The following is a 20,982-nucleotide window of genomic DNA, read 5'->3' as shown; positions in this document are numbered from 1 at the left end:
CGGATGCAAACAAAAACATTAAAGCAGACTGTGATAAACCAATTTAAGTTTATTAATTTCTCAAGTTCTTAGTACATTCAGCACTTGCAGGAGGAGAAAACGGCAACAAAAAAACAAAAATCAAACTTTTGAACTAAAAACAAAATTAAAAATATTAAAATTGCAACTGTTGCTCTATTAGACGATTTCTATTTTTTATTTTTTTTGCTTCCTTAAATATGAAGGGTCAGAGGTGGCATTTCCAAATGGAGACCTCAGTGCTGGGAAGGCCAGCGTCCCACAACGATAACAGATTTAAACGCCTCACCACCACCCCCCCCCCCCCCCCCCCCCAAAAAAAAAAACATCCACTAAACACAAACAGCCTCATGAACGCATCCCGTTGCATTTCTACAGGTTACAGTGTTGACACCAGCAGCCTCTCAGGGGGGAGATAAAGGTTATTACTCACCTGCTGCCACATAACAACCCCCTCTGTGGCCAAAAAAAAAAAGACCAACACGATTCATTAAACTTCAAAATAAAATAACCTTCACTCTGACGAAGGATTGCCTGTGAATTTTCGTTGTGTATACATAAAGATATATATATAAAAAATCTTAGTGCTGAAAAGTCGAACATTGAAAATATGTGAGGTCATGGTCGGGGATCTATTTTGGAGCGTTTTTATTACAGGGCTCAGAGGAGGAAGGAGCTGCGTGGCCACAGAGCTAAAATAATGAGGTTGGTTCCAAAAACCTCAAGAGGGATAAAATGAAGAGGGGAGCCGGAAAACAACCGCCCTCAGCTACTTTTCGTCAATGAAAGGAAAATTAACAGCATTACACGGAGATGAAGATGAAGAAGAAGAAGAAGAACGCTGCTCTCTACAGGACAAAGGACAGACTTTAGCCTCCGGAAAGGCATGAAGAACCAGAGATGGACAGGAGCTGACGTTTTCCTAGGAGAGAAACCCGACGTGCGTTTCTCGTGTCGACGGTGAAGAGAGGAGAGGAGAAATGGCAGAAGTGTATGGAAGACAACGCTGGCGTCAAAGTGGACGAATTAAAGCAATGATGGGGCAGATCACGGGGAGCAGACGCAAAGTCCTGAATACGAGGCAAAAAGAAATGTTTCGCCACGTGGAAACGCTTCTTCTCCAGACTTCCTGTCTGCTTCATCTTCTGCTACTCTGCCTCCCTTTCCCTTCAGCTTCTCGGGGCCCTCAGCGGCGTCTGTCCCTGGGGTTGCTACGACTACGAGACCGCCGTCCGCTGCCAGCGCCTTGCGAGGGCCGGCTGGACCGATGGCTGCTGTCCCTCCTCTTGTCCCCTTCTCTGTCTCGGCCACGCTCGCGCTCTCTGTCGCCGTCGGCGGCTCCTCGCCCGGCGGCTCCACCGCTCGCCGCTACGCCGCCATCCTTCTCCCGGACCTTCAGCCTCTCCTTCTTCTCCTCTTCACGTTTCTTGTCCTCCTCCTCCTCTTGCTCTTTGCGCCTTCGCTCACGCTCCTTCTGGCGCTCGGTGCGGTCTGAGATCCTCTTCGCTGACTGGTGGTCACACACACAGAAACATATTTAGGTTCACCACGAAATGTTTAAGTTAAAGGGACAGTTTGCTTCTTTTGACATGAAGCTGTATGACATCCCATATCAGCAACATCATTTATGAACATCTTCTTACCACCTGCTGCGTCCTGTGAGCCGAGCTCCAGCCTCGTTTTGGTGTTGATGAAAGTAGTCCGGCTAGTTGGCTGGGGCTTAAAAAAATAAAGGGTTTTGCTTCTTAAAACAATATGCGTTCTAAAGAGTAATACATTTGCATCACAAAATGGTTCACCAGGAAAAAGTCAGACCTCACAATCGCTTGGCACTATTTTCTCTCCCTTCGTATCACTGCCTGCTGCCGCCTGCCGACAGCTGCGCCTGTTACGGTGTTTGCTGCTCGGTCTGCACGGTTTACACAGCGCGCAGTGATATGAAGGGAGAGAAAATAGGGCCAAGCGATTGTGAGGTCTGACTTTTTCCTGGTGAACCATTTTGTGATGCAAATGTATTACTCTTTAGAACGCATATTGTTTTAAGAAGCAAAACCCTTTATTTTTTTAAGCCCCAGCCAACTAGCCGGACTACTTTCGTCAACACCAAAACGAGGCTGGAGCTCGGCTCACAGGACGCAGCAGGGGGTAAGAAGATGTTCATAAATGATGTTGCTGATATGGGATGTCATACAGCTTCATGTCAAAAGAGGCGAACTGTCCCTTTAATGCAACAGATGGTCAGGTAATGTGGGACCCACCTGCTCCTCGGTGAGGGGGAGCCAGTAAATACACGGAGCTGCTTTGGTCTTGAGGAACAAGTCATCTAACAGTTTGGCTGGAGGTTCATCTCCCTTCTCTGCTGGAAAGAAAAGACACGAATGAATCTCCAACAATCGGGCGCCAGTCGCCCTGGGAGCAAAGACGCAGAATTCCTTTTCTCTCCCGGATTTCTTACCCTTCTTATCGGTCTTCTTCTCCTTGCTCTTGGCTCTGTCTCTCCTCTTCCGATCTCGGTCTCTGGATCTAGATCTGCGTTCATCCTCTCCCGGCCTCGCGAATTCCCGGATCTTGTCCCGGTCCCATTCGCGCTCGCCTCGTGCCCTTTCCCGGCGCTCCATCTCCCTCTGCCGCTCTGCCCACAGATCCCGCACCCCTCGGTCACGCTCCCGCTCCCGCTCTCGGTCCTTGTCGCGCTCGGGCATCAGAGGGGGCAGCCGGGGCTGGGGACCACTTGACGGAGCAGCTTGATCCTCTTCTCTCTCCGGCTTCAGGACTCCTTTGTGGAAGTCCAGCTGGGGAGGAAAATGAGGAAAGATACAAAGAAGGAGGCAAACGGCAGGAGTGTTAATGTTTAACGACAGAGTGAAAAATACACCAAATCCAAAAAGGAGCTCTTTAACACCAACATAACATCCATCTTAAGGATAGGACATCACCACTTTACCTCATCCTGCTCACTGAAGTCCACGTTAAGCACTTTGGGATTACTCGTGGGCCATTTGACTCCATGGAGCGCTGTTCTGGTGGCGACTGCCTCCTCTGCTGTGGCGTACTGCGAGGACAGGACGGAAGGTGGTTAACAGACGGACGGACGGTTTAATCACAAAGTGAGCATTAAACATCTGCAGCTCATCCAGAACGCTGCTGCTGGAGCTTTAACCCGGACTAAGAGATCTGAACACATCACAGCAGCTTTAAAATCTTTACTCTGGCTTCCAGTCAGTAACAGAATAGATTTTATAAGCCCGCTGATGGTTTACAATCTGTGATATGTTCAGAGAATATAAAGCCAGCAGAGCTCTTAGATCCAGCCCAGAGTCCAGACTAAACATGGAGAAGCAGCATTTAGCTGTTATGCTGCAAACAAGTGGAACAAACTGCCAGTGGAGATTAAACTTTCACCAAATGGAGACATTTTTAAATCTAGGCTAAAGACATTTATTTTCTCATGTGTCTATGCATGAAATCTGCACGATATCTTTTAATTTATCTGGACTGTTGCTTGTTTTTAAATTCATTTAAATTATTATTATAATTTTTTTATATTCTTTCATGTATTTTTAATGCTTCTTCCACTCCCTGCTGCAATGCTTTTATTTTATGTGAAGCACTTTTGTACATGAAATGTGCTACAAATAAATTTGATTTGAGATTTGAAATAAACGCTCGGTGCTAAAACCGACCAAAGCGGGAACAGGTGGAGCCGTGTGGACACAAAGGTGATGTGATCTGGTTTTGTTTCGACAGCTTCTTCACATCATGCATTTGCTCCCGGTTTAATTCACTCAGGCCCATCTGATCATTCCTACCGTGACGAAGCAGTGAGACTTGATCTTGTCGATCCAGAAGCCCTCCTCCACCACGGTGCCGGTCCGATTCAGCAGCTCTTTAAGCTGGAGCAGAGTGAAGGGTCGAACCTGCGGGGTGAGAAAGCTCCACCGTGAACGCTGTAGAACAGAAATCTGGTGCAAACATTCATGTGTTCAGGGGACCTGAACCTGAGTTAAACCTCCACCAGCTTCTGTTTAATAATCCAGTCGTAGAACAGCTCGTTTACTCTGAAGGTAAAAGAAATGTTCCATCCTCTGGTGCCACCCTCAGGCCCAAAGTTACATGCTTTCTACATCCGATCAACTTGTTTTTCTTTCTGCAAAACTAAACGTTTACCATGAGAATCACAGCCTCACACCTCAACTTCTGTCTTAGTCTTATTTGCTTAGACTCTGTTTGGTCTTAAACTGGAATTAGTGAAGCTGGGCGGCAACCTTTGACTCATGTGGAAGCTCAAGTCTCACCTCTGTGACGTCAGCCAAAAACCCTGCAAATACGAGTCATTTAACGGGTAATGTCTCATCTTGACAGAGTCTGATTAGTCACGCTCTGTGGCCCTTAAGTCCTCAGTGGCTACAGCATTAACACCTGACTGTAATTACGGGTATGGGATGATGTGGTCACCACTGGGATGAACTGCATGCCTCATTCATGAAAAATGTCACGTAATTCTCTCATAAACAAAGAATAAAAGAAGCTATGAATTCAGTTTGGAAGAGAAGCTAATGAAGCTAATGAAGCTAATGGCCCGAGTTACAGACTCACCAGGTTGGTCACGTGGATGATGTTTGAAACTTTTCCACGAGGCGGCGAGGGCTGAGCGGTCGTGCGAACGGGATCGTCGATCGTCACGGAGACGCCAGACTTCTGTTGACTTATGGAGCGGCGCACCAGGCTGTCGCTGGGGGTAACTGAAGGAAAGACGGAGAAAAAAACCAGAAATGACTGACACCGTGTAACCAAAGGCCGACGTTTTTGTGCCCGATGAGCGACAGAAACGAACAAGTTGTACCTTTTGTTGCGTCTCCATCCAGGTTCACAGACACCTGCATCTCTGAGGCTTCCTCAGAAAGACTGTTCTTCCTTTTGTCTTTGGAAGTCCTGCGTTGCTTCTCCTTCTCCGTTTTCTCCACCTGTTCTTCTTCTTCGTTCGTCTGGCCATTTTCCTGGTTGTCACTTGGGACAATCTGGGGAGGAATAACAGGGTTATGAACTTTAACTCAGATGTTAAAATAATCAGCCGGCAGCATGAATAAGCTGGGTCTTACCTGCGTGACGGTACGGCGGATCTTGAGGCCTTTGTCCGGGTCTGGCCGGCTGGTGTCCAAGTTCTCCTCGTCCCCGGACAACTGCAGCTCCTCTGGGTGAAGCTCCACAACTGCCTCCTGGTTCACTTTTATGTCTGGAATCAGAGACTGAGGAGCAGAAACGGGAGGAAAAATACAAGACAGGGAAAAGAGGGAAAGCAAAAATTAAACGTATAAACTAAATCTGTTTCCTAAACAAGTTCAAAAAGACTTTTTGAGTTTATAATTCAAACAAGGACAGGACAACTGTAATGTTGTGCTTTATGTGGGTTTTACATTAAGACACGACGTCTTTATATTACTAAAATTACCGCTCATATATATATTTTATATTTTTAAATTCTTAGATTGTTTTTAAAGTGTTTATAATTGTATAAACATTTGTAGTGCTTTATTATGTCTTGTTACTGGATGCTTGAATTTCCTTTGGGATCAATAAAGTTTCTATCCATCTATCTATTTCTATGTTAACGGTGGTTTTCCCATGAAAAGAGCACTAAATCTAAACTCCAATTAAAAGATTTAACCCAGAAAAATGAGCGATAATGTCCTCCAGCTCCAGTTTGACACCGCTGTCAGATCTGCTGGACACCAGGCCCTCCTCCCTGGGGGGCGTCCGTACCTTCAGGGAGTCGGTGGTGATGCTGATTGACGGTTTTTTAGCAGTGACCGCTGTGCTGGAACCCCAGCGTCTCTTCCTCCCCGCTGCATTTCCTGCGTCGGGGTCTCCCGCTCCTCCATCTGTGGTGGCTGGAGATGCCTTGTTGTCTGCAGGAGTTAAAAAAGGAAAAAAAAAAAACAGTTAATCATCGAGCAGACGGATTATTTGCTCACCCGTGAACGCTAATTAACAGACAAGTTGCTGCAAGCTCATACCAGAAATGCAGAAATAATTGCTTTGACCCAAATACTTTAGCCAAGGGTTGGCGGTAAGTAGTCAAGAGTTTACAGAATTCAGAAGAGCATTAAGCAATTTCCTTACCCTCTTCTTTATTAATAATATGCAATGACTCAAGGCAAGATTTAGCAGAGTTGCAACAGATTGCGTTATAATCGCTTTCTGCACCAAATGTGACGTGTTTAATACGTTTTTTCTGCTGTAGTGCCGACACCTCAAAAGCCAGCTGTTAGCAGGTGCTAAAAAGGCTTCACCTGCGACTGAAAGAGCACAGCAAGTGCTTTATTATCACTGGGAAACATGAAGAACACAAACAGTTTGCACTTGAGATGCCTTCAGCATGGACAGAAGTCTTCCTGCAGCATGTTGGCATGAAATTGAATCTATAAATAAAGAAAGGAGTGCTGGCATGAACACACAACACAGCATGCTGCTGCGTTACTCATCGCAATTTACTGCAATACAGCAGCTCCGTGTGAGACGTCCAAGTAACCACGTGGGGGGGGTTACTAAGCTACGTTTAAGAGCAATCGTTGTTAAAATGACAACCGCGTTTGAAATGAAGTAATATCAGGAGTTTGTTTTTGTGGGAGAAGGAAAACATCTGATTTACAGATGTTTTGCTGTGAGAAGTCACAGCCGTCTGTCAGAAAGTTCCAAAATCTAATAAAGGTGGTGGAAATTAACACTCGTCATAAGCAGACAAGTAATAACAATTACACGTGTTGCTATTGTTCCTACTGAGACACGAGTGCACAGAATGTGGCTTTGAACGTCTACATTTTCCACATGGCAGCGATTTACCTCTCGTGCTGCTTTTGTACACGACACAGGTGTTTAAACACTGAGAGAGGCCCCCGATCGATCAGCTGGTTCCCAGTTTGATTGAACATCATGTCTGCATGAGTTACGAAGCTTTTTCAAGAGTTCTGGTTCATTTTTGAGAAGCACAACACAGCAAGTTTCCCCCCCCCCCCAGGAAGCATTACGTTCATCCAACCTAACTCAGTTATTCCTGGATGCAAGATTCCCAGATCAGTTGCATAAAAACAAGAAGTTAACCCCCAATTATATCTCTTTTTAATCATAATAAGGTAGAAAACAAGCAGGAACCTTCATCATGTGCAAGTTTTTACCAGGTGCAGCAGGCTGCGAGATGAGTGTGGAGGGACAGTCGACAAAGTGGAATACACCTGCATCCTGGCAAGTTCAATCAAGCGGGAAGTACGGCAGCACAGTTTGGATTTTATTTGTTTGAAAAAGGTCAATAACCTGAAGCACATCAATAAGAGGGCTCTATAAACTGGTAAAGTTGTCTAAGTGCTTAAATTCCCTGTTAAATTAGAGGATTATTGATGTATTGTAGCTATCAGATTCAAAGCCATAATTCAGAAAGTCCAGGTTTTTGGTAAATAAATAAATAAATCCAGTGGTGCATCTCTGTTTGGTTCATTCTTACTGGTGTTCCAGGAGTCGGGAGAAACAAGGAACTGCGACACTTACTGCTTAGGGATATCTTGCGAGCAGCAAAAGCCTTCGGAGTGGTGCTCTGGAAAGAGAGGGAGACAAAAAGAACATACAGAAACCCCAGGGGTGCGGGGCAAGATCAGAACCAAGAGTCCAGACCCAAACAGGCAACAACAGAGAGGAGGTGAAACAGGAAAAAGTGTAGGAGGGGTGGGGGGGACGGAGGTTAGAGTAACAGAGGCCTGCAGGATCTAACTGCACCACTTTAAGGGCTGGGTTTCTTTGATTGAAACACATTTAAGTCCTCCACCTCTGCTCAATGGCGCTGAAATGCATCTTTATTCCTTAACATGCGTGCATGTGAAAGTCAAGATAAACTAAAGCCTAAAAAGAACGTGATGCCCACCATAAAAACCCTCATGTGTGCATAGTTTAACGTTTCATGAAAGCAGATCGATACAGAGCCCGTCAGTGCGTTTGTGTGAAGAAACTTTGATTCTCTATACTTCCTTCTTTCTTTCTGCTCAGTGAGTGTTAAGAGTCATATGAAGCAGCTAAAACCGGAGCTGTGACTGAGTGACGGTGCTGTATGTTGGTGCCGTTGAGCATAGGTGGAGAACCGAGTGTTAAAAAACCGTCAATCATCTGAAAACAGGATTATCAAGTCTGCAGCTAAAATGGTTTAAATCCACAGTATGTGTTCAAATGTAAGCTTGTTGTAAAAACTTCTAATTAAAACTACATTAACATGAGACATTTGATAAAAAATCTGGATAAATTACAGAGGAAATAAGTCACTCCTCATATTTACAAAAAGAAGATTATATTACTCTGTTGATTCTTTAAAATTGAATACAATTGAAATAGAGGAATAATTACAAGTCATTTCCTGGTACCATTTAACACCTGATTCCTTACTGGTTTTGACTATGGCCCAACCACACGACAGTGTGCATTGTATCTAGGCAACAAGGATCCAATCAGAGAAGGCAGAGGAGTGAGGGCAGGGCTCGATTTGAGTGTGCAGATTAACCACCAGGCAGGACGTGATGACTGGATGGGACTTTTTGTCTTGAACAGGGCTGGGGAGGACATTTCTCGGCTAACGGCTGGCAGTCACATTTCAGTCTTTTAGGAACCAGAGGTTTCAAAGTGTTGGGATGCTGATGTGCATAGGGGGTTGAAGTTTACTTTGGTAAGAGTCTCTGATGTGTTAAGCAAGTACAAAAAAAAAAAAAAAAAAAAAAAAAAAAAAGTTGAAGCTTGAGGACGTAGACTTTCTTTTGAGTCCAATAAACAAGTCCTGGAAGCTTTTCTGACACTTCAAAATGTCCAAAGGACAACGGGAGGTTGTCTGAGAGGCGTTTACGTTGCTGGTTTCAGTCGGAGTTTGTAGATCCATGATTCTTTAGATGTTTTGCAGCTTCGTAGAAGAGGAGTAGGTCTCTTAAAAGGTAAAAAAATAATAATTGTCTCTTATATCCCGATCCATGCAAGGGATAAAAATAAGGAGGCTTGTAGAAACGCTGGCTCTGTGCTTGCAGGAGTCAAGCGGTGTCTGTGTAGCAATAAATTAGTTGTAACAACAACTCCGGTAGTCCATATTAGAGGTAGAATATCACAACATCCTGATGAAAAAGCCACTTTCCCCGAGTTCTGACAGTGTGGCTGCAGGGAAAAGGGAGGCAGCGATCTGTTGAGTACGTCCAGCTTTCCGGGACTGATCTGGATGATCAATATCACTGTGCACTCACAAAGAGCCACAGTAAATAATCGGCGTCACTTGACCTCTCCAGCGTGTCCTTTGAAAGTCAACCGAAAACTGGGCGTTGTGCAGAAGTGAGGAGAACAGCGTTGTCCACGGTAACGCCATCAAATCTGTGTTGTAGTTCCTTTTAAAACAGGATGATGATGACGGCGATGTTCGGCGTTCCACTTGTGTCATTCCCACAGAAACAAACTTGTTCATGAAAAACAGTCCAATTGTCTTCAGTTGCTCCTCTGGGGGTGTGTTTAAAAGCATCACACACACCCCCCAAAACAAGTGATCATACTAATCCTTAAGCCCTCGTCACCGAATGAGGCACGCAGCAGTTCTCAGTCCAAAGTCATTTCTCCACCCTACAAGCAGAGGGCAGCGTGGGATTAGCAGCAGAGGAACTGGAATCGAAGACTCCCGTGACTTCCTGATGCGTCTCTGTTTACGGAGGATGAGTTAATCCTCATCATGGTCGATGGGAGAGGTAGGATAGGATACCCTCCCCCTCAACCTTCATTCTTTAGTCCAGTTCAGAACAGCAAGCAGACTCAAGCCCATCGCTGCCACTGCTGTTGGTCTGACGGAAGCTCTAGCTCCAGGTCAGACAGCCAGTCACTGGAGGGGAAAACAGAAGCCCTCGCAGGCTTTACTCAGTGCCATGAGGTTGCAGAATCTGGGCCTAACTCAGGTACCAGCGACGCACTTTCGCATAGCGGGACAGGAGTTGTAGAAGGAGTAGGAGGAGTGGAAGAGGTGTTGTTGGTGGTGTTGGTGGTAGTAGTACGCAGCAGGTACCAATAGGGGCAATGGAAGAGGCATGGGCACCTTCATAACAAAGCAATCAATGGGGTTTTAAACAGCAATCACACCATAAATATATATAGTGAGAGAGAAGTGATCATGATGGGACACAAAAAGGCAAAAGATGGAAAATAAGGGGGCAGAGAGGGGAGAGAGACAGTAAGGCAGAAAGGATGAAAAAGAGCAAAGAGAGGCAGAGAGAAAAGGAGCAACTGGGAAAACAAAGACAATGAAAACTGTGGAAAATAAACAGCAAGAAACGAGCCCTGATGCATCTCTACACACACCGTCATGGTCCGCTACCCATGCAAACCTAAGAGTTTAAAATAATAACAGAAAATCCACAAACTTATACAGAAAAATAAAAACTAACCTGCCGATAATAACTCCTACAGCCGGGGGAATTATAAATTATATATTTAAACGTATTCATGTCCGAATTTTGACTGGTACTGAATATAAAAAGGTGTTCATTTTGGAATTTAGAAAAAGAAAACAGTATACAAAGCTACACAATCTGATCCCATACAGTATATATGGTCTAAAGAGCCTGACATACCCCATTGTACTGCGCTGACAAAGTCTGGCTTTAAGTTAAATATTCTGGTTTCACCAACATATATTGTACATAGAGATGTTGACCGCTAGAGAAAAATAAATAAAATAAAAATAAACTGAATTGAAAGAAGTGAAATAACTAAAAAGAACCGGTCAAAGAGCTGCCTCTCAACTACCATCTCTGCCATCAATTCACCTTTCTCAATCATTTAAACTGCAGAGAAGCAGCAACTTTAACGTACATATCCACGAAAACGATGGCGCAGTTGCTAAGCAATGGCTGCCATCTCGATGAGTGACGGCCATTAATTATAATGCTTTCTCTCCCCAACACACAGCGGCAATAACAATACTAAGCATGCATTCTCTGCAGCTCCAATTTAAAACACAATCTCCACGACTACTTTAATTCCAGCAGTATCAGCACTTAACAAACCTCTGCAGGGAGCAGACGGGCCATGGACGAGTGTGTGAGAGATCATCTTTGTGAATGAGATCTAAGATGCATTAAAAGCACATGAAAAGGGATGAGATCATTCCAACTTATCCCGTGACTCAACTCCAACACAGCCCCTTTCATTTCACCGGTAATTTATCCAAAGAGCCAGTTCAATAATTCATTAAACATTTTTACACGGTTAAAAAGGATGCAGCTACTTTATCCACAATGTTTGACAAACTACCGGGGATGTGTTGGTTCTAAATGAGCCACTGAACTCGCACTTGTAATTAAAACATGCTTTTATACACGAGTGAGGATGCAGGTTAGTGGAAGAGAGCCAAAACCCGGGCACCCACACCCTCCCAGTGACCTTACCTCCTCTGGGCGGCTCTCGCTGTTCTCTGGCTGGGCCCCAGAGGCCGGCTGCTGGGCCATGGAGCTCTCCGAGCCCGGTTCCACCTCCGTCACGGCCGCGGCGCTGGGCTCCGACACCTCTCTTTAAGAGGAACACGATCAGGATGAGAAAAAGCAGAAAACCAAAAAACCACACCGTCTATATCTTTGCTAAAAAGGCACTCGTAGTTCTTCACGCATGTGGTGCTGAAATTTTATTGTGGATGAATTAAAAGAAGGTCAGTTTAATAGAGCAACTTTTGTTTCTGGTCATCTTTAATACAAGCAGCTATAAGAAGCAAAATGCTAATTATTATGATGATTTGAAGTCATTTTCAAGCAAATTTGACTGAATTTAGTGCTTTTCAACATCAACACCAGGAGGTTTAGAGCATCACGAGTACTTTACACCATTATCTGACATTTTCTGGACAGTTATTCATCAGTTAAACAATCAGGGAGTCTTTGTAGGTAGCCATGGCTCAGGAGTGGCTGTGCATCAAGGTCACTGTAAGTAGTTGTTAATGTTACCCATATCAGACTCAATCCGAACAAGGATAACCGATGCTGCCGTCTACTTTAGCTCGACAAAGAGCAACGGGAGGGTTTGTGCAGCGAGAGACGAAATGAGTCGGTCAGGAGACAGACAAAAATCACAGAAACAGTCAGAGGAAGGGTGCTGGAAGCCGGTGATCTGGGTCACTCCTGCTATAAATAACTCACCAGCCAACTGACACCCAGGGTCACAAACACTCCTAAAACCAACTCATACTTTAAGACGTGCGCGTCCAGATGACTCTGTGTGTGGTCTCCCATCTGATCCATGCCGGGTCATTCAGGCAATGCATTGTGGTTACTATGACTCAGACCTCACACAGTCAGGCATCTTTTGTTTTGTCCTGGTTCATTTCACGGTTAACAGGAGGTAATCTCAGATGGATAAAAAATGAAAACAGCCTTGTATTTTTAGCAGTATCAGAAGCCTCCTCCATATGATGACACAGGCACCGAGGCAGCACCCTGTGCGTGGGAGAATAACATCCTGTAGCAGACCTCGTTTTTAACTCAGTGCTCATTTTCCTGTAGCGTTTGCTCATTTTTTAGGATTTGTAAACCATAGTTTGCATGTAAACATATAATAGAACACCTTTTTTTGGCAGTAATTATCAATTTAAGATGCAAATATCATGGTTTGTGTCTCCATCAGTCCTAAATCATCAACAACTGGACATAAAACCTTGAATTATGAACAAACCTGTTGTTACTTTGCAGGTATTTTTTTCAAATACCCCGTTTTATTTGGCCACTTTATTAGAATTACTATGATGAAACAAAAACGTGCATATTTATCATTTTTCTACAAAGAATCTAGTTTGTGTCGACTGAATAACTGACTTAGTGATGGCCTTTGATCTGAAAGTGATACACACTCAATGGGAGGAAACTTTCCGGATAGTTACTGAGTCACCTTTACCCAACTATATATAAATAATGATTTTACCAGGTGGTATGTGGTTTGCTATGTGTCAAAATGAAGAAACTGATCCCTTAACTGCCTTTAAAGTCTGGAAACAACATCAAACTTAATAATTGCTCCGGGTCAGCTAGCCTGATCTTTGCTTTTGTCTTTGAGCATGTTATGAAGGTGGTTGCTGGCAAAGTTTTAAAGCATCTATCAGAGGACTGACTTAAATGTTTTATCCAGGGCATCTCTGATGATTAATCTCTGGTGGGAGTTTCAGCTAAAAAACAGCGTTCCCCCCCCTTCCTTTCTTCACACCGCACACATTTTTTCCCCACATTTGCCCTAGTTGTGGTGAAAGCCAGCAGCACACCTGCACAGACTATAAAGGGAGACAGATGTCACTAGAAATTTGACCCCTAGGAATCAGGAAAGGGCAAGAGGGTGATATGATCACACACAGACTGTGAGCGTCTGTGGCGTTTGGCTCATTCTTCTCAAATAGCAGCTTTGAAGCCCCCTTGCTCTACTTTTCCAGTAATTATGCATTCATATGACTAGGCAGGAATGAGGAAGCAAAGTCAGACTGTAGCCCGAGGAGCAATGTTAAACTGAAAAACATACAAAAAAAAAAAGAAAATCAATTTCTGCTGGTCCAACTTTAAATGCTGAGCAAGTGTAATCAGCGAGTATTCAGAACAAGTAGAAACCACCAGATAATACGCATCAAATCATTTGTCACAGATCAAACCGGACATAAAGTCAACTCCCATGAGAGGAGGCTGAGAGCTGGTGCCAGCTGGAGAATCATATCACACCATAAGGGACCATTCACACTGACTGTAGAGCTAACAGATGTCTGTTTTAATGATCTCCCTTGACAACAGTGAGATCATTAACAGCCACAGCCACATAAACTCAAAAATATACATATTGCTCTCCCTCCTTTAGACATTAAAACGCATAAACAGAATTACCATGACGGACTGTGAAATGAGCCATAATAAGAGAGGCACATCAGTAGAAAAGGGGGGAGAAATCCGTCTCCACGTGCTTCTCCTCATCACACCATAAAATCTGAGGCCATTATTTATTCACCAGTGTCCTTCAATGAAAAGCTATTTCACGCCACGATCAAAGAAAAGGAGAAACCCCCCCCCCACACACACACCCACACACCCACCCACCCCTTCCCCCAACAAAATCTTCCCTGCTCCTTCACCCAACAAAAGGCTTCCCCCCCCACGTCCCCACCCCCGGTCTACTTCACATGGACGAACATGTAGCACCGCTCATAATCAGGCCAATGTGAACTGATGACATGATATTTAACAGCCGGGGAGGAGCTGCTGGCTAACCGGCAGCTCACACCGACACAGAAAGGCACACCGAGAGCGGCCAATTTACCCTTTTTGATATCCGTACAGCTGGAGGTGAAGCATAACCAGAAACCTGAAGCCTTTAGTCGCCTCCCTGGCTCACTCTTACCCGTTTTTGTTGCCTTCGGAGAGCATTGTGACCGGCCTTGGAAAGGAACCCACGGGGATTAGAGAATGACACTCTGTGTCTGGCTGATATTTCACTCGGGTTTGGATTGAAATCGGAAACGCAAAGCAACAGATCAAGCGCTGTTTGTTTCTATTTCTGATTAGCCGTATACTGCGTCTGGATCAGGGATGCAATGCGTGCAGGACGGCCATGTTGGCTAGCGCGGACCAGTCTATCAGTATATATAACCTCCTTCCGGTCCAAGATTTCCAAAATAAATGTTGGGCGCTTCAAACGGTGGCGCACACCGAAATGTAAGAAAAAATTGGGAATAATTAGCAAGCAGGCGTTGGGTGTAAATCGGGTTTCGGCTGCCAGTGAGCAAAGAAAAATTACACGAAAAAGACAGCGGCAGGCGACGAGAAGAGGCGGAAAGGACCCCTTCTCTCTGGAGAAAAGGAGCAAACGCAAGGCTGTAGGGGTGCCGCATTAAACGCCTGACTAGAAATGCAGCCTGCCCTGAGTGTTGAGTATTCAGGCTTTTATATGCCAAAAACATGTCGACAAATAACACAAAAAGACATGTTATTTCCTTTCTTACAGTGACCGGGCATTTTACTTTAAATCGTAGGAAAAAAAGTAGTGTTTTCTTACTTGTAAGTTTACTTTTTGCAGGCACAAAATCATGATGCACATCGGTTTATTCACCGAATATTAGTGCAGTCGCTGTCCTTTTCGTTGTAATAAACACTGTAGAAATATGATTAACCCACAACTTCCACTTCTAATAAAATGACAAACATTTTGCTCTCGTGACTGGCACAAGTTTAAGACATGCCTCACACAAAAGGGACCATTTTTGCTCCGAGGGGGACAGAAGCATGAAAAAGGGAGCTACAAATGTACTAATTAGTCCATCTTGTTGACATATTTTCAATCAGAGGAAGACAAAGATATTTATTGAGGGTGAAAAATGCACCTGGATGCCGTTAATAAGAAGCAGTACTCCTTTCTTTTCTTTAAATTTCACAACAACAGACGGTTAATCCTGAAATATGATGTGGAAATATAAGGAAACCACTCCTGCCATTAAAGGAAAAAGCGATTAAAAATGCATTACTGTGTCATGTGTGCATGATCAATTACTCTGTAAATTCAGTGCTGTGAAGGACGTTTATCATCAACCAGTGAATTCTATGATATTGCTCATAATGGCATGTTTACACAGTTTAGTCCTACATGTGACAAAAATGCAGTTAAGGTCTTCAAGTGAATAAAACCTTTGTTCTATTTAACAGGGATACAATTCAGAGTGCTACAAGCTCATGGATAGAGTGGTTAAACTCATTAAAAGTTAAATAAATAACCACAAAATTACAGGGATCTGTTTGGTTCAATTATGTTACATCATACCAAACAGCAAACTCTATGTAGAAATAAAGAAGGGATACAGACAGTATATGACAATTAGTTCAATTTGTTTGGAAAGAATTCAAACCACAGAAACTTGAGTATTTTAAATCCACCCACATTTAGCTCCTTGAACACCACACGCACATAAATTTAGCTTCATCTGTATATTTTAACATTTCGTCCATACACATATGCAGTTTCATCTGTGCCTGAAAAACGGAGCTTTTAAAAACTTCTTCTGGCACTTCTTCTGATGTTCAAAAACTCAATTTGCACCTTTTTTTTTTACACTTTTGACAATGAAAAAAGAGGCGCCCACATCCACTTCTTGACTGAGTTACTATGGGTCCTCCACTGGTTAGTCATGTTCATGTTGTGTGTACAGTTTTGAGTCAGTCTCTTATGAAAACTAAACTGTGGTGTGGATATAGAGTGAATCCCACGCTAATTTCCACAGGTTATCTGTGTCTTAAACATGGTTACTGACCTTTTTGAAAGGTATCGTTTCTCCAACCCTTTACTCGAGTTATTCTTTTTCTCATCCTCCGCCTCTTGTCCTTTGTCCGCCCTCTGTAAGATGATTAAAAGTAAGTGAGACAAATGAAAGGCAGATGGCAATCTGAAGCAATTAACCTTTAAAATGCATGTCAATATCGAGACATGTGCTATAAGGTTTGTTCTAAATGCATAAAGAAAGACCAGAATATAACAAATTGGAAGTAAAAATACAACCAGGTTGTATATTTAGTACGTCTGTGCTTAAAAACACATAATAAAACACATTTCAAGCTGGTTCATGGACAGCAGCACGGGTGAAACAAGGGTGTGTATATATCCGTGCTTTTATTTGAATATATAAACATTTCTTGAGGAATTCAGAACAGGTGTGATGCTAGATTTCATTACAAACACGGTTTCCTTTCAGTGCCTGTGCCTTTGACAGTGACTGACACCCACAGCAGTTAAATCACTAACCTTCAGCTGATCGGGAGGATGTGTTTTATCCCTGGAGTCGGAGGATGACTGTGATGAGGAGTCTGACTTGGAGTCGGAGTCTGATGAGGAATCTGAATCTTGGGCCTGAGACACCACCATCGTGTCTCTGCTGGCTCTCTCATTTTTCTTCTCCTGTTCCTCTTTGAGACGTTTCTCCTCTCTTCTCTTCTCCGCTTCTTGGGGTTTCTTCTCTTTTTCCTCCTCCTCTCGTCTGCGTTTCCTCTCCTCTTCCAGTTTTTTCCTCTCCTCCTCCAAGCGTTTCTTCTCCAGTTCCTGTTCTTGTGTTTTTCTTCTCTCTCTTTCCAGCTCTTGCTGCCGTTGTCTCTCCTTCTCCTCCTTCAGCCGCCTCTCCTCCTCCATGTTTCTACCCTCTTGCTGCCTCTTGGTTTCTGATCCTTGCATTGGAGATGCGCTTGAACACCCAGCACTGGAGTGCGCCGTCTCTCCTGACATACTAGGGGCTGAGGTTGCTTGCTCTGACTCCATCTTGTGTACGAGCAGGGAAAGAGGACCGGGCCTGCGCTTCACAGGAGGTTCGGGACTACTGGAACGAGAGCTTGAGTCAGAATCTTGCCTCTGCATGGTGGGCGGTGGGAAAGACACGCCCCCTGAGCGACGTGCGGCTTGGGGGGCTTCTCCCTCCTGGTCATCTGTGTCTGGTGGGCTTTGCTTGGGAGTGTCGGGCAGGGGGAACAGGTTAGGGGGCGGAGAGGGAGGAGGGGTGGGATGGCGCAGCTGGTGTACCTGTGGTGGAGGGATGTGCTGCGGTGGCTGAAGTTTGCGTTTGGATCTTGCATTTGCAGGTGGGACGCTGGGGGCCACCTGCACCGCCGGAGGAGGAACTCGCTTTCCCTTTCGTGCCCCACTCAGACTAGGACCCCAGTCTTCATCGTCGTCACTCTCATCATCGTCATCTTCATCGCTGTCGTTGGGAGCGTGATTGCCCGCCGAGCTCCGGGCAGATCGACCGAAGTGGAGGACGGGATGAGCTGATCCAGGTTCACTGGGCGCAGTGCCCTCGTTCTCCTGGGCGCGGGGAACGGCCGGGGATGGTCCCTGGCTGTCGGGCTGTCCCAGGACACGCACTGACAGGGAGGCAACAGCTCGGGGAGGGGAGGGTGCCGGGGGCTCCTTGTGTCCCTGCTGAAAGGTGGATCGCTGCATCCTACCTCCTGGAGCCTGAGGGGCCTCCTGAACATGACCCATCACAAAATCTCCTCCTCCTCCTCTAATATCAGGCTTGGCCACCGAGGGCTGGGGCAGTAAGTTTCGGTGCTGCTGGGCAACAGAAAATTATTCATTTACAAGTTTTTACAGAAAAATACAATGTTTGTACCAACTCTGATAGTGTTTGAATCACTTAAGGATAGTTTAATATGATGTAATATTGTGTAATATTAATACTGATTTGAAAATGGAAGCTGTTCTATCACATAAATCCTGTTTTTAAGCATTTAGAGGTTACTGACCTTATCAGGGACAAATGAAGAACTGTCATTGTCTTCAGAGTGGTCTTCATCCTCCTCTGCTCCGGCTGGGCTTTCTATGACAAAGGGGAAACAGTGATGTGTTTTTCAGTAATGTGCAATGGTTTCAATAACCAAATGTGTTTCCTATCTGTTTTGCTATTATGTGCGTTTATAGAAATATTCTACCATCAGCGTCGTCTTCTTCCTGGGCCTCTCGCTCCAGTCTATGACGAAGGAGCTCTTGCTGCTTGGCCAGATACTGCTTTATGAAGCTGTTCTGGCACATCTCTTCCCCTATCTACACCACAGAATAAGACAAAAAACATGGGTCAAACGGCGTGCAGCGTTTCTAAAAGATTACCAAAACTAGACCAATCTTCGATCGGAATCTCCTACCTGAGAGTTTGGCTGCAGCCCAATGTGAGAGGAAGAGGACTTCTGTAGGTTTTCCAGCATCAGAGCCTGTAGGGATCGAGAAAGGAGAAGTTGCTTTAAGCGTCATGCTGTAAAACTTCATGATATCACAATAACATGCTGCATGTGGAGTTTATTGGCATGTTTTTGATAAAGATGTAGGTCTACAAGTACAATTGTTTAATCATATCAATGTAAACAAGACATTTAAATGCAGCAACAAATATACAGCTGATACCGTGTACATCTTCTGCTTGGTCCATTACGGTTGATGAGAAAGCATTGTTTTAATCGCACCTATAACTTACAAAGCTATAGTACTAAGCAATTACCCTCATGGGATCAATAAAGGATCTATATCTATAGAGAGGGCTTGAGTGTTATTGGTATGACTGGATGAATAGCTTCATTACATTTGTATTAAATTGTACACCAGAGGGCCAGGTTTTGATAAGAGAAACACATCGTATGTTAGACTTAAGTAATTTGCAGTCATGACGCTGTGTCCTCGGTCAACGTATGAATGTACAAAAACCTAAGTGTTCACCAACATCCTGCTGAAGCCTTGACGGACAAAGTTTTAGAGAAGCTCCTTCTTGTTCAGTGGACTGCCCACTTCCCTACTCTCCACCTCTAAAACAGGCTGATCTGGTAAGTGTTCTTTCAGTAGAGGGAAGGAGACAGCTGTTGCGCTTCAGCCGAATTATATTTTGACCCATTCACGTTTTACACATTTTAAAAGCACCTCGGAAAACGTGCTAGCTTTTTAAAATAAAAAAGGGGATGTTATGGCTCCTTTCAATTTAGTGGATGATGTCAATTAGAGCATTTGATAAGTAATTTGACTAACACTGGTGCACATACACAGTCCTGAAATAAGCAGCTAATAAACCAGAGCAGCATGGACAATGATATTATAATGCATAATTCAAGTACTGTTGTATTAAGTAAACTGTCCTAATCTGGGGACAATAAGTCAATTACTCATGCAGACAGTTCACAATAAGCATTTCAGGAAGTGCCGTTACACTCTCAATAGATAAATATATATAATTCCTGCCAAGGTCTTTAAAACACAACTTTAAATTCAATTTGAGCGAATTAAACTTTCAGAGAGAGCCATTTCTGGCAATAAATTGAGTTTAGAAAAAAAATAAGAAAGCTTTTTTCCTATTTTATGGTAAGGCAAGGCAAGGCATTTTTATTTATATAGCACATTTCATACCACAGGCAACTCAATGTGCTTTACATAAAGACAAGGCATTTAAAAGAACAGCATAAAGCAGCAATTTAAAGAGAATAAAAATTAAAAACACAGTTAAAAGCAATCAAAGAAGAGGGGAAAAAAGAAGATATAAACTCAACCATAAGCACACCGAAAAAGAAATGTTTTTAACCTGGATTTAAAAGTGCTTACAGTTGGGGCTGATTTCAGTTCTGCTGGTAGTTTGTTTTTATTTTATGGTGAATAAAAATGTTTGGCAACAGGGGGGGAAGGGGCAGTTGGACTCAATTCTTCATGTATTTATGGTCCTATGGACCTGGTCATTCGTAGACTGACTGCCCCGTGCGAAATGTGTTTCTGCGTGTTCAAAAATATACAAAACTGGCAGGAAATTTTCGCAAATTAGCCGTTGAAGACGCTCGTAAAATTGTGTTTACATCGCAAGGCGCGCGCCCCCGTAACCCCAGCACACACAAACGGCGCGCGCGGTCACTGTCATGTACTGTACACTGTGTGCGGCTGTTGGCTCGCTTACTCTCAGCTTAGGCCTCGACTTGACAGGTGCACAGTTCAACTGTGTGCAACACGGTGTTCCGCGAGTAGTTACCAATTACGTCTAAACTTTCTGGGCAGACAGTTAGATAGCGCTGCCAATTATAATTTACTGTTGTTTACGTGTAATAACGAGTGCAAGGCGATTTATGTATTCCCGCTTCGGAGCCCACACACCGTTACGGCCTCTAACGTTAACCCCCCCACCGTCTCTCGCCTCCTGCTGAACTTAGCTAGACTCGACATAGACGGCCAAAACACGTGCAAAAACTTACCCCTTTGAGCCGCTTTATGAGTGTGTTTTTCTGCCCGCTTTTTGGGAGGTTTCTTTGCTCCAGAGCCGCTTTCAAATCCGCAACTCGGAGCGACTGTAGAGGTTTTCCATCAAGCGTAATATCTTCGTCCGCCATTTTGCTCCCTCCGCTTGTCTAAACTCCAACAAGCGTCGCTACGGCTGCTGTTCGGCGTCACAACTCGGCAGTTTCCGGA

General features: G+C 44.2%; 1 protein-coding gene across 3 annotated transcripts; it reads right to left on the bottom strand.

The window, feature by feature from the left end:
- Nucleotides 1-311: 311 nt before the first annotated feature.
- acin1b (apoptotic chromatin condensation inducer 1b) lies at nucleotides 312-20,947 on the bottom strand. 3 transcript variants are annotated; one of them, XM_075451650.1, is made up of 17 exons: nucleotides 20,769-20,947; nucleotides 18,699-18,764; nucleotides 18,489-18,600; nucleotides 18,303-18,376; nucleotides 16,813-18,111; nucleotides 16,325-16,407; nucleotides 11,457-11,577; nucleotides 7,558-7,603; nucleotides 5,779-5,924; nucleotides 5,118-5,264; nucleotides 4,862-5,036; nucleotides 4,615-4,760; nucleotides 3,828-3,935; nucleotides 2,963-3,070; nucleotides 2,474-2,810; nucleotides 2,277-2,377; nucleotides 312-1,528 (listed from the first exon to the last, which is right to left on the bottom strand). In XM_075451650.1, exons 1-17 carry the CDS (start codon nucleotides 20,901-20,903, stop codon nucleotides 1,205-1,207), a joined length of 3,528 nt encoding a protein of 1,175 aa, XP_075307765.1. In that variant the 5' UTR covers nucleotides 20,904-20,947; the 3' UTR covers nucleotides 312-1,204. The 3 variants fall into 3 exon arrangements, with proteins under 3 accessions (XP_075307765.1, XP_075307767.1, XP_075307766.1); XM_075451652.1 differs by having other exon boundaries at nucleotides 2,277-2,374; XM_075451651.1 differs by having other exon boundaries at nucleotides 16,813-18,108.
- Between the last annotated feature and the right edge of the window lie 35 nt (nucleotides 20,948-20,982).

This window comes from Odontesthes bonariensis, chromosome 19 (genome assembly GCF_027942865.1).
Source record: "Odontesthes bonariensis isolate fOdoBon6 chromosome 19, fOdoBon6.hap1, whole genome shotgun sequence".
Lineage (NCBI taxonomy): Eukaryota > Metazoa > Chordata > Actinopteri > Atheriniformes > Atherinopsidae > Odontesthes > Odontesthes bonariensis.
This window is presented reverse-complemented; position numbering and strand designations above follow the sequence as displayed.

What these genes read in the sequence shown, in the direction of transcription:
- acin1b (XM_075451650.1), bottom strand. Translation starts at nt 20,903, where the DNA reads ATGGCGGACGAAGATATTACGCTTGATGGAAAACCTCTACAGTCGCTC. An exon ending in GGCTGCAGCCAAACTCTCAG is followed by an intron (nt 18,601 to 18,698) that starts GTAGGAGATTCC and finishes TCTGTGGTGTAG; the next exon opens with ATAGGGGAAGAGATGTGCCA. An exon ending in ATCCTCCCGATCAGCTGAAG is followed by an intron (nt 16,408 to 16,812) that starts GTTAGTGATTTA and finishes ATCATCTTACAG; the next exon opens with AGGGCGGACAAAGGACAAGA.